At 41.0% G+C, this 14,038-nt stretch overlaps 1 protein-coding gene across 2 annotated transcripts; it reads right to left on the bottom strand.

Moving 5' to 3' along the window:
• Positions 1-1,613: 1,613 nt before the first annotated feature.
• On the bottom strand, positions 1,614-13,234 carry cyld3 (cylindromatosis (turban tumor syndrome) 3). Of its 2 annotated transcripts, none has more exons than XM_084712299.1 (17): positions 13,128-13,234; positions 12,647-12,874; positions 10,514-10,631; positions 10,030-10,187; positions 8,130-8,654; positions 7,797-7,902; positions 6,349-6,812; positions 5,904-6,069; positions 5,581-5,722; positions 5,053-5,166; positions 4,519-4,610; positions 4,277-4,340; positions 3,494-3,698; positions 3,268-3,376; positions 3,018-3,136; positions 2,501-2,711; positions 1,614-2,415 (listed from the first exon to the last, which is right to left on the bottom strand). In XM_084712299.1, exons 2-17 carry the CDS (start codon positions 12,809-12,811, stop codon positions 2,231-2,233), a joined length of 2,943 nt encoding a protein of 980 aa, XP_084568425.1. In that variant the 5' UTR covers positions 12,812-12,874; positions 13,128-13,234; the 3' UTR covers positions 1,614-2,230. The 2 variants fall into 2 exon arrangements, with proteins under 2 accessions (XP_084568425.1, XP_084568426.1); XM_084712300.1 differs by having other exon boundaries at positions 12,647-12,867; positions 13,128-13,214.
• Between the last annotated feature and the right edge of the window lie 804 nt (positions 13,235-14,038).

Below are 14,038 nucleotides of genomic sequence, written 5' to 3' on the forward strand. Positions count from 1 at the left end.
TGGGTAAAAAATGTTTATTTATAGATTATTTACTTAGTGATATTTAAATGTTTTAATAATATTTTATATTTATACCTTTATTATAATGTATTGAGCTACAGAATGTTATTTGCATGTCTGTAGATAGATTTCAATTAAAAAAAGACAAACAGAGACACACAAATATAAACAAACTAGAAGAGTATCATATCATTTATTAGCAGGACATCATCCCCACTGCATTCAGCTGTATTATTTGAAACCCCCCTGTAAGCAATATAATAGTTTAAACATTTGTGTGCAGGCTTTACAGTCAGTTTAAGGCAAGGATATGATATATACACACACATACTGACGTGTAAATAAAGCAGTGCAAATTGAATTGTAAAGTGTACACATGTAAAGGCACAGTGGTTCTGTACAGTCACAGGTACTTCCACCCTTCAGACTAATTTACCACCACGTTCTTGAGTGAAGAAAGCTCTTAAACCACCAACAAACTACAGCAGGCTGTTTGTTCATTAGGCACATTAGAACACATGCATCATACTACTGTTCTCATTTAGCTGATTGTCACATTACAAATTACATGTTGTTCAGTCTTTTTAAGGCAGATCATAGAACCAGATCTGGCCTTGGCTCGGGGCAAACTGGTGCAGTAAACTTAGGTTCAGAAAAGGTCTCAAATGCAACTCAAGTGTGAACAGATGTTGCATCTTCTTGCTCAACTTGTTTGTACCTCTTGGGGGAAAAAGCTGCAACACAACAATCTGAGCTATGAACATGTTGCTTGTCTTGGGTACAAAGTTGAACTTGTTTTGTTTTTGATGTATATGGAAGCCCATTTCCACCAACATGATGAAAATAAAATGTCCTTAAGTCATTATAATGACAAACTTTCTCAAAATTAAGACTTACTATCTCAAAATAAGGACTTCCTTATTTCAAAATAATGACTTAGTATCTCAAACTTAGGAGTCAATTACTTAAAAATGATGACATAGCTTCTCAAAATTATGACTTAATAGGGAAAGTTTCACATTACACTAAACCCTAACCCTATCAGCCAGTATTTGTTTTTTAACATAAACACAAAGTAAGAGCTCATATTTATGATAAGACTCCTTTAAGCTCACTTTTTTCAGATGTAATAGGATGCTGTATGTGGAAATATGAAGTTGTCCGTGTTATAGATCTAAAACATTGTCCTGTATCTACGTCAGCACACTCTGGTGGACAAACTATGTAATAGCAACACTGTTTTTAAATGATCTCAAACATCTTTAACATTCATACTGCAGTTTTTGTTATCATGTCTGCATGTATGCAAATATCAAAATATCTGTAATAAACTAATATTGGCCAATACTAAACCAGCTAACGGCTCTAATCTGTATTCCCACTAAAGTACAAAATCTCATTGTAGCATTGAGGCACAGCTGAAAACCCAATTTGCTGAAAATAAATAGTCAAATCTTTGAAAAAGCCAGAGGGCCGTGAACTCATTACCAGAATTCTCAAAGATGTTTTTTAACCATCTAGATGAAGAAATATTCAGTTTTCTGCAGAGTAACAATTTCTATCACATTCTATCAAGTTATGAAATTACATCTCTCTATCTCAGTTTTTGTACAACAAGACAAATACAAACACATTGAGTTTGAAAATAAAAAATAATACAAGTTAACATCAAAATACACAAATAGAAGTGATAATACATCTCTTAAAGTTGGTTTACAACCCATAAATCTCAGATTTCAGGTAAAAGAGCGTCAGTTGTATTGTAAACCCTGCTACACACAGACTCTGTGGATTTTTCTTGTTTTTTGTATCTGTTGACTTTCAACTCAAATAAAAAGAAAATATATTCTATAAAGTTTGTTAACATTGAGACAAACTGAGCATGTGCATATCAGCTGGAAGCTGGGGTTTTATTTGGAAACGTGGGTGCTGAGATCTGTGACTTGAATGTAATGATAAAACATGCGGCACAAACAGAGGCAGAGATTATAAGTGACGCATTTTACTGGCAAGTGTGAGCAGGGTCAAAGAGACTGAAAAACTTCTATTATTTATTTTTTATGGACGGTTTTAATCAGACAGCTAAGACAAAGAACCTGAGGACAACTTTTGTGTGTGAGTTGAATGGTGTGTTGCTCAAGGCTCAGATCTGTGTGTGTGTGTGTGTGTGTGTGTGTGTGTGTGTGTGTGTGTGTGTGTGTGTGTGTGTGTGTGTGTGTGTGTGTCCAGGTCACTTGTACAGGCTGAGCTCAGGGCTGTGGTACAGACACATGTAGGAGTCACAGAGCAGGCGTCGGGTGGGCTCCCGTAAAGAGGCGGGATCAACTCTGCTCAGCTCATCCTCTGACAGACTCAGGTAGCGTCCCACCTCCGGACATGTCTTCACCTGTGGGATGTTGAAGCCATTCTCGCCACCTGGGTGACAGCAGAGAGGGACAGATGGTTATAGAAAAGATAACCATTTATTTTTGATCCTGTAACTTAGGCGAGGATGTCTCACCTTCCCGGTCTGCCATGCTGTCAAAGAACAGCCAATCAGCAGCTAGTGGCCCATGCTTGACGAAGCTCACGTAATGGCTTGTCTCAATGCACGTTACGGCAAAGAGAGACATTCGCTGGCGGGTGCAGTGCAGAGGGCCCGTCCATGGCCCCCCCTGGGGGACAGCAATCTTCGTCGGCCTGTGGGACACCCGCTTCCTGTGACTGTGGACCTGATGATGGATAGAAAAGATGAACAGTAGTGAACAGTGTTGAGGGTAAGGTGTTACCATAGTTACAGTGCACAGTAGTCTACAGTCTCTGAGTCAAGAAACAAATGAAGAGCTATCATCAATCTCTAACCAATCACTCTTTCAATATAAATAAATCTAATCTTATGATATTTTGCAACAAAATTAAAAAATATAGAAAAGAAAAAAGCTAAAATATTCATAGACAATATTGAAATAACTGATAACATCAGGTGAAATCTGCCAAGGCTACAAATCAGTCTCAGGTCCACACTAAGACATGGTTACCTGTGTGTTGCAGGTCTGGCAGTACTGTTTGAGACGACCAGGAGTGATGTCCAAGTCTTCATAACACTGGAGACACTCCCACTCTGCAACAGCCTGGCAGATGCTGCACTGTCTCAGAGCTGGGAACACAAAGAGAGACAAAAACACCTCAGGAACAACTAAAACTAAGCCTTAAAATACATTAAAACCAAACCAGAAACAAAATAAAATTCAACTAAAATGTAGATTGCTTTACAAAAATTGCCCTTACTGTCATCCAGCAGATCTGTGATGTCCAGGCTGAGGGAGGGCAAGATGGCATCAAACATTTTGAAGTCCTTTCCAAACCGAGGCATAAGCAGCAGGAGGCAGGAGGGAGCCTGGTGGGTTGATCGACACACATGATCTGATAGTTATATTGTCATTTCTTCTAACGAAAGGCTGAGTTTTGATCCAAAATTATCGCAATATAACATATTGAAACTTGATTCTGATACCTCGACAAATTTGAGGCCGGCGTGGAGGAAGGAGGACTCCAGCAGCGCCTGGACGCTGGCAACCCTGATCCGACTGGATGACGGTGATGAGAGAGGGATGGGGGAGTCGACTGGGGAGAGGGGTAAGGGCGAGGAGGGAGAGGGAGGAAGGGTGGGTGGGAAGAGCTGGTAGAGGTGACACTCCTGAGGCTGCTGAGTCATTGATCTGAAAGACAGGAAGAGAAAAAAAAATCAGGAGTTGGTGTTATTTACTGAGATTAACAAGAAGTGTATCACAAGTGTTTTGCTTCTCTTTGATATGCACCTCTCTCCAGTTTTATGTCCACTTCTCCTACTCACTTGGAAGGGAAGGGTGAGGGGAGTGATATTCAGTTGTTTGCAATCTGCAGCCTCATCACTAAATACCACTAAATCCTACACATTGTTTAAATTATTCTGTTTTGTTTAAAATTTCATGTTGTGGATTTTCTTTACTTTTATTTCTTGTTGGTATATACATAAAATGTTCTTATTAATAATGACTCTCTTAAATCAGAATGAAGAAGGTTCAGGAAATAGGTGAGTTGAGGTAAACTGAGTTCAGCTCCAGCCAGTGTAAGTCAGTGTCCTTCATATCAAATAAGAACAACTGGCCTGTGTGATAGTGGATCAGGGTGCGGCTGTGTGTGTGACTGGATGCAGATAAAAGCTCAACAAATAATGTGTGAACCGATGCCCCACGAGACACATTGTGTTACTGACTTACTTACTTTCAGCACAGAAACACAGCAGTGAGCTGGTTACCTGATCTTGAGGAGTGGCTCGACTCTGAGGAGCTGGAAAAGCTTGTTGAGGAACTCTTCAGGATCTGACAGACAGAACAACAGCAGCATGACAGCATTCCTCTGATCACACACATGGAAACACTGTTCATGACAGGTACACCTGCAGAGTGATGAGAGACAGGAATCCAGAGGCGCACGCACGCACGCACACACATGTACACACACACACACAAACACACACACACACACACACAAACACACCTTTCTCCTGGTTGGTGAAGCCTGTGTTGCTATTTTCAGCCTCTAGCAGTCGTCTCAAGGCCATGGTCTTACTGGCACACACATAGCCATACCTGGGAAAAATAACAGTGCACAAATACTTCACAAAGTTCTTTTGTATTTAAAAAAAAAACAAAACAAAACAAAAAACACAACAAAGTAATTTTTACAGAAGGAATGAGGACCGTCCACATCCACCTGGGTATCATGTTTCTATCACGGCCAACTGGGGGTGGAGCCAATAAACCCCTGTGACTACTGAAGAGCCATCTGACCCAGGAATCAATAGCATTTGTACTTTCCCACTGAAGACAAAAGCCAGATCTTGGTGGGTGTTTGTGAGTTTTGTTTTTTTTTTGTCCAGTGTAAAATGGACTTTAGCAGCTTTAGAAGCAATAGTGCATCCTCAGCAGCAACTGCATTTGCAATAGCAATTTAAAGTAAAAAAAAATAGTGTGTAAAAAAATATATAATAATAATAACATGTCGTGAATTATACTGAGCACATTTACAGACCTTCGCAGGGGGTTGACGATCTCACAGCGCAGCAGGTCCTGAGCCTGACTGACCATTTCAGGGTCTGAGGGCCAAAACAGCACCCAGTCTGCTGAACTACAGCAGGAGAACAGACTGGAGAGAGAGAGAGATGACATTGACATGACAGAGGGAGCAAAATAAGTGGCCATACTTATATTTTTACAGATGAATTCAGCTTAATTTACAGCTAAACAATGGTAGGGTTCAGTACTCAACCTAACTTGGTTCTGTTTATTCTGAATTAGCCAAGAAAGGCAATAAAACCACACTGTTACATAATTCATAAGGATACAGTATTTATAATGAAGAAGTTTTTTTAAAGATTACAACAATATCTATACCAGTTTTAATATGTGACACACACTCTCATTAATCTATAATTATTAAATCTGTATTTAAACTGGGCCTAGAGTGATTTTCTGAAGAATTGCACACCTAGCTGCTTTGCCGTTAATCATATCTGTTACTATAGAGCACATCGGCAGCCTCAGATTGCATTGATTTTACCTGAACAGTGTAGCGTCCAGGTAGCAGGAGTTGAGGTGACCCTGGATGCCTCTCTTCCAGCCCTGATAGAGCTCACTGGCCTCCTCCCCGTCCACAGGGGGAGTGTGCTCTTCCACACGCTCGCTGCCCCACTCTGCAAAGGCTGGGAGCCACAGGGACACAAGAGACAGTGTTACATAATAGAACTGTTCATATACACTCACATGACATATAAATATCACGACTAAGGGACTGTATTCTGGTTCCACAATCACTTTCTGGTCACAGTCGGTTTCAAGATGACAATAATTCAAATTTAACAACTTACAGGCCGCTTCTCCTACCTATAGAGTTGCATCGCTCCACTTGATTGACAGGTGTCTCAGGGGCTGGAAACCTGGAGTCCCGCCTACAGTTGCGAAGCTTGACAAATAGCCCCTTGTTGGCCGGGCAACGGAAGTGCCGTTCACCGAGGTAACTGCCGTCTGTTCCTGCAGACAGCTCCTGATCCTGACACACACACAGGGTTTGTGTTTATCAGTGTATCATTTAATATTATGTGAGTCAGTTCAATGTCTCTACTTTAGTTTGCTGTGCCACACATTTATCAAGTTATTAATGATGTAAACAAACTTTTTACAGCTTCGGGAAACAATTAAAACCTTTGATTTAGTTGTTACTAGTGCTCCTCTCACATTTGTCCCTTAACAAATCAATTAGAGACATAAACAGGATTTGGATAACAGACTGTACCTTAAATCAAGACTATAAAATGATTATAAATCTCACCAGCTCGATTCCTGCCACTTGTTCTGAAATCCCACTGATCCGTCCAATCCAGCGAATGACCCCAAAGAGCGGCGGGTCGTTCACTTCAACCATCGACCCCACCTCCAGCTCGCCTTCCTGTACTGCCTCTCCATCCTCCCCTGCAGCTTCAACAAAGTCTGGTGACCTTAGCGGCGAAGGAGGTCCGTGCACCCCATTGGTGTGTTGCAGCTGGTCGGTGGCGATTGGTGATGTCGGGCTGCGGGGTTTGGGAGGTGGAAGAGGGGGAGGCAGGGGTTTGTTGTTGGGTTTCGGTGGCGGTAGCGGAGGGGGTTTAAGTGCTGGTTTGGTGGGGGGCATCAGGGCGATCTTGGGAGCAGAGGCAGGTGGTGACATAGGGCCGGGTTTAGTAATAGGAGGTGGCACGGGCTTCAGGATGGATTTGGGAATGTGGTGAGGTGGGTTGTGACGGTGGGATTTAGGCTCTGAAAGGAAATGGAACAAGAGTTGGGTGCGTTATTTTTTCTTTATGTGTTCTAAATTAAGGGTGCTCTGATCAGGATTCTTGAGGCTGATCAGCAATCACTGGAAGCAGTACTGGCTAATGCAAATCACTGATCACAGAGACTATTTGAAGCCTCCTATTTATCATGTAAAACTGTTTATAAATTTAAGCATTCTTAACAACACTGTATAATGAGTGTAAGCATTGAACAACTTGGGGACCTGTTGTAAAAGGAAACGGTCGAGCAATTTTAGAAGAGTTTTGTTTTTTAGAATTTTTTTGTAGTGAAAGAACACAAAAGTAATGACAGATGTAGGCTTATGTATTTCAGAGTTTACGAGGTGCATCTCGTCCCTGTGTGTCTCTGTTTATGTTTGTGTGCATGTCTATGGAGTCCTTGGACCTAAATTAGTTGTTAACTGATATGTTTGCACACAAAATTGTTTTTTCTTCTCATATTCTAACTGTTGATAAAATATTGCATTCTTAATGATAATGTCTTCTCTACGTTAACCATCTTGATTTTAAGAAGAGGCCGCATCCAGTAATGTACAATATTCGGAATATGCATCTTAAGTTTTTTTTTTTTTTAAACCACAGTTTGCAACACATTTACAATCAGCTCTCTGCGCTGTAACAAACCAAATAACCAACAACTTGTAAGACTGGAGTAGAATGCATGCACAAGAGAAATTCCCGCATTTCTGGTCAGAAGGAGAAACAGACCCTATTTTAAACATCATGAAAGACTTAGCTTAATTTTATTTAAACAGGTTTTTGGATATGCACAAGTATTACAACAGCAACCTTTTCAAAAGGATGGTTTAATGATAGACTGAGGTTGTGAGTGTTAATCAAGAGTATGCATGACTACATATTAATGGGAATATTTTGCACATGTAAAGTCACTCACTTTCTCAACTAATGTGTGTGTGAGGCCTTGTTGTGTAAACCTTGAGCATACCTGGGGAAACCTTGGTGATTGGCAGAAGTTTTCCATACAGAGGGGAAGGAATGTGGCAGAGCTTCTCTCCCTTATAAAGCCCGTCCCAGTTACCAACAGGAGTGTCCTGGAACGTGGAACGCAAAGTCAAACACAAAGCTGCACACACAAAACCTTCCTAATAAACATATGAGTGAAAATGAATTAGCTGAATAGTTGAATAAGCTGAATAAGACAATGTTTTTTTTATAATAGAGAATTAAGCAGAGGGAAAATTTGCATTCTTTTTATGTCAATGACATCAAATAATGAGAACTATCTCTCTAACAAGATATAACCTCATGTCGTACTGACCAGCAGGACTCCAACATACATCCCTGACGAGGACCGACCAGGCAGGAGGCCACAGAAGCGCACCTCCGCGCTGCAAACGGTGTCCTCCAGGGGGAAACAAACTCGCTGGCCAACATGGAATGGTGGTGGAGACACCGGGCCTCGGACCTGGATCTGGTTTTGAACTGCGATGGGTGCCGACTCCGCCGTTCGGGACAGGATGCCAACAGGATGCGGCTGCTGAGGAGGGCTGCTGGGACGATGCTGATGGAAACTAATGTGACGACTGGGTTGCTGTTGATGGTGATGCTGGTTTGAGCGGTCGTTGTTGTTGCTATGGTGCCCGTTGCTGGGGTGATTATTGCTGCTGATGCGGTGGTGGTCTCGCTCGCGGTCTCGCTCACGTGTGTCTAAGCCATTGCTGCGAGACCAGTGGCGGAGCCTGATCTGGCTGACTGGGACAAAGAGGGCACAACCTTCAGGGCAGCTGAAGAGTCGATGGCCTTTATAGGAACCATTACTCATTCCTTTACCTGCTGCAGAACCCTGCAGAGGAGAGAAAAGGACAGGACAACATTATTACAGGTAAACTGTCTGACCAATCAGAGCTCTGTCCTTTCACAGACACCCTGCACATGTAAAGAAACTGCATTTTCTATGCAAGTATTGACATATATAGAGATGAACAAGAAACAGCTTCCCCAAAAAGCTGGACCAAAACTTGACTGCCCCCTTAGTGGCTGGCTGCAGTGGTGGTCATAAACTCCACCCCCTCCATGTTAGCAGATGACTCATGAGTCAAACAAAAATGTCACATCAAATAAGTTTTTCTCTAACATGGTTTCTGTCAATTAGGTAGTTTGTTCAAGTGTTGATCGGTCTGATCAGTTTGGGTTTATTTAGTTATTTGATTAGGCTGGAGCTAATGTTAGCACATTAATTTAATCTTGGCACCAAACTTTTAGAGTGTTCCTACACATTTACCCGATTGTTATTCCCAGAATTCACTCTCTCTGTTCATGACCAAAAGACTAGTCCTGCGTCTTTGTCTCATGGAAGTTGTAAACACCATGTGGGGCCGCCCGGATCTGTAGAAGAACGTAGCCCTCTGTGTCGGCCAATTTAACCACCAACTGCAGGAATCATTAAGGAGATTTGTTCAATTAATTTAATAGCTGGATGATTCATACAAATCACCCAAACTGACATGGAAAAAGCATAACTTGTCGAAAAGTGAGAAAAGTCTGAATCTCTGACGCACAGTCTTGGAGAAGAAATTTAAGGTGATAAATAGTCTAAAATTGTCAGGATGTGGCAAATATGTGAAAGAAGCGAGAGGAGAGCTCAAACAATATAAAGTACTGCATAGATATTATCACATACTGTAGAGACTCCATGGAATAAAGTTATTAAACAACAATATGTGATGGAAATGTAAAACTGAAACATTAACTTTCCTGCCCTGTATATGGGAATGTAGTTTGGTTAGACCACTTTGGATAAAAGTATTAGAATTTTTAAGCAGCTGGTTTGGGAGTCAGGAATCCCTTTAATCCCAAAGTTGCATTTACTGGGGGACTAGTACCAAATACCAAACATATCCAAGTGTGCATTTTCTGTTATAACTGTGGGTATAATAACTATATATAGATACAGATAGATACATGTATGGAATTTCTGTTTTTTCCTTCCAGATTTATTCATTTATTTGTTCATCCATTTATTTTTTGCTCTGAATTTATGTACTGAATCTGCCTCCATAATATAATAAAAAAAGGTGGCTGTTGTCTGGAATCCTGGAACAATAAGCACCTGAAATCTTAAGAGACTGTAACTTTAACGTCAATAGCATTATTGGATTTAATCCTCAATGATGTGGTATACTAAAAAGTTTCAACTTATATCCTCAAGTTGAGTTTACCTTCAGCTGTACCCCAAAAATCAGAGCACTGCTCCCTCTGGTCAGCGGGCCGACGTATTTAAGCTCTGCCTCTGCCAGCTCATCCTGTTGGCCTATTTGGACCCACAGCGGAGCATCAAGAGGCAAATTAGCCAAATGCTGCAGCTTCCCGGGATTGTCTGTAAAATACAACACAATGAAACTATGTAAGCTTTACTCCAGTAACACTGGTATTTTGTCATTATTGCTCCTGCTCCTATTTTTACTACTACTACTACAACTGACCTTATTTGGCCACTACTAACACTATTTCAGTTATGAATAGTCTTTGTTTATTGTTATTATAGCTACTATCGCTACCATAACTGTTATTTAATATCAATATTTTTTTAACTATCACTACATAGTGTCCATTAATTCTTCTACTGATACAGACTTGTTCATTATACTAATATGGTATACAGTGTAACCACTTTTGTGTTGTAATTAACTCTTGATGTATTACTTAGAAGCTTTAAGCGGGTCTCTGGATTAGATACAGGCTCCAACAGGCCACTGAATTCAGCCGGGATTTCATGCAGGAACTTCCTCTCTAGTTTTAACATGATGTCATTATCCAACACCTGCAGGAGAACAACAGGCAAAGACAAAGACAGACAAATGTGTGGGAGAGAAGAGGAAAGATATTAGAGGCGAGTAGCAAACTCAGGAGGCGTGAAATCAGTTCTAAGTATATCCACCATTTAAATAAGAATAAGGTGACTCAGCGGCATGTGGTAGAGAACATGGTGCCATGATAGGAGCACGTTTCAGTATGGGTGAAGCCAAGGAAAGGACCAGCCAAGCCATGTAAAACTTCTGGTTAAAAGTGATTAAAATAAATCTACCTCACATCACTTTTACTTAGCATTTAGTAGCATCTAGCGGTGCCCTTATGGATTGCAAATACCTTGTCTCACTCTCCCCTTCCATGTGTGTAGGAGATCCTACAGTGGCTGCCAAACACAAAACACCATATCTAGAGCCAGTGTTTGGTTTGTCCGTTCTGTGCTACTGTAGAAACATGTCAGTCCAACATCGCAGCCTCCATAGGGGAGGATGCACAGCTCCTGTAGATATACAGTAAACAGCTCATTCTAAGGTAACAAAAATACAATAGATCCATGTAACTCCTACACACTGCACCTTTAAAATAAGTTCAGCAGCGCAGAGATCAAAAAGTGGCTGATGGTATGCCAGTATTGCTTCAGCAGCATATGTAGATCTGTAGAGTGAGAGGCCGCTCATTCAGTGGTATATGCTGTTGTCTAAAATGGTATGCCACTCATTCATTAGTATTATGTATTGATCCATCCATTGTCTGTAACTACTTATCCTGATGGTTTGTGGGGGCGCTGCAGCCTATCCCAGCCGATACTGGGTGAGAGGCAGGGTACACCTTGGGCAAGTCGCCAGTTCATCACAGAGCAATCACGTCGAGACAAACATCCATTCAGGCTCACATTCACACCTACGGGCAATTTAGAGTGACCATTTAACCTATTAGACTGCATGTCTTTGGAATGTGGGAGGAAGCCGGAGTACCCAGAGACAACCCAGAGAGAACCCAGGCAGACACGAGAAGAACTTGCAAAGTCCGCACAGAAAGGTCCTGCCCCAGCTACAGACTACCCAGCTCCCCAGCTGATTGGGGGATTCGAACTCAGAACCTTCTTGCTGTGAGGCAACAGTGATAACCACTGCATGTATGTACTGATTACACCTAAAATAATTTGACTGTAAATTCCAAATTTGGTGTGAATCTACAGGTTCCCATGCTTCGGGATCTACATGCGCTACTGTAGCATTAGTGGCATACCATCAGCCACCTCTCAGTCAATCATTCACCAAATTGGGGCTGCAACTAATGAGAGTGACAGTGAAACAGTAAGATCAATGGTGTTAAACTGCCTGCACCATCCTAACAAAATAAATAAATACAAAAAATAAATAAGAAAATATACAAAAATTGCATTATGTTTTTGCTGCCACCACAGGTTCTCCTACATGCTTGAAAGGGGAGGGTGAGGCGATGGGTTTGCAGTCTGCTAAGTCACCACTTCATGCAACTAAATGCTACACACTGGTCATTTAAGATTAGCTGAAGTAACTGGATTATTTTCACTATCAAATAACCTGCAAAAGATTTGATTATTAATTTAGTGATTTGATTTACTTGATAAACCAATTTATTTAGGTGTTGGAACATAGTAAACTTTCCAGATCCCTCGGGTGGTGTCTGTTATTACATATTTTGTCTAACCAACAGGCCACAACCCAAAAAGTATTCACTGTACAAAAACAGTAAATCCTTACATTTGATAAACTGGCACTAATGTGAGATATCTTTGCTTGCCGAATTACTTAATCTATCTATTACCAAAATAAGGGATAATCAATTCATCCCTAAAATAAATTACACAGAATTTTCCAGTACAGTAGGTAAACTCTGTTGATAACTTTTGATCTCCTCTTCTCCTGGCATTACGCAAAAGAGCTCTCTTCCCAGGTATCAAAATATCCTTGGTGTACACTGAATGGTGGGGCGTGTTAACATTTATCATATAAATATAAATCATGTTAATTTGTGCGTTAATACCTTGACCCAAAGGAAGTCGCCCCTGCTCTTATCTTGCTCCTGGCAGATGAACCCCCGCTGAAGCCGAATGGTACCGTCCAGCTGGTCCTGGACCTTCAGGTCGGTCGAGATCAAGAACATTTTGGGGGGGCGGCGCTTCCTGTTTGACTCATGGGCCCCTGACATCTTCAGCGTGTCTTTATATGTAGCTGCTTCACAGAGGAATTAAACCCTTCATTTTCCTGTAAACTGAACACATTTAATTATTTAAAGACAAGCGACAAGAGGGACCGAGGTTTGTCAGTTTACCTCCACCGACAGTTAATGCTAACGCAGGTGTTGGCAGCTGAAGTAACGTTCATATTTAAACTTTCTTCATTCACGTTCAAACAGCATTTCGCTTGTAAAAGCCGTGAAAACGCCACAACCTACATTTTCGCCATCCTGTCGACTAAAAAAACACGTAGTTCTGAATTTTGATAAGAACTCATCAAACACTCACCGACTTCATTTACTCCGACCGTCAACATTTCCCGTCACATTTAAGAGAGGTTTAATAACAAACCGCACCGTGAAGCAGGAAGCACAGCGACTGACACCAGCGGTAGCCAATACCAAGTCAGAAAAGTTCTGCATGAGTAGTTTTAGCCAATCAGAGCGCACGTGGGCGTTTACCAGGACTGGGGGGAAATTCCACACTTCTTGATAAGCAAGGTACTCATTATATACACGTAGGAAGCTGGAACATGCAAACCGACTAGTAGCTGTACTGAAAAAGCACTTGGAGGTTTTTAAGTGATTTGTCACACTTTTTTTCATTTTTACTTTACTTTGATGGATCTGTTGTTTCTTTTGTCTCTGTCTGTTTGATCCTGCCCTCTCAGTGTGCAAGGACTGATGTTGTTCACAATCTATGTGTACAGTTTGCTATTGTGATATTTAAAACAGATAAGCAAACAAAAGACAGTAGTTGTTTTTTTTTATTAGTTTATAAATAGCATAGAAAAATATTTCCCTATAATTAACATACTCAAACTCTGTTATTATATTTGCACATCATCCCTCACAGAAATACATTATACTTAAAATTCTGTATGCAATCCACATTGGATTGTAATGCAGAACTCCCTTTAAAAAATACAACACTTTAGAAAGTGCAATGTCAAATGTGCATTATCTGACTTCTCGTGGCACAACACATCATTATGCCTGCGTGCAAATGTGTTACAGCATCAAGTGTCAGTTTTGGGCTGTAGCGAATACAGAAACCATAATTTCTATGAACATGGCTGCAGCAGTGATCAACACTAATCAGTAGTTCCTTACCTTTTCAGTTGGACACCTAAAGTAAACCAGTGTCTACTTGTACATGTTTATGCAATTGAGCATGAGAACTCATTTTCATTGGGCATG

Source organism: Lutjanus erythropterus, chromosome 23, assembly GCF_056507025.1.
Source record: "Lutjanus erythropterus isolate fLutEry1 chromosome 23, fLutEry1.hap2, whole genome shotgun sequence".
NCBI lineage: Eukaryota > Metazoa > Chordata > Actinopteri > Lutjaniformes > Lutjanidae > Lutjanus > Lutjanus erythropterus.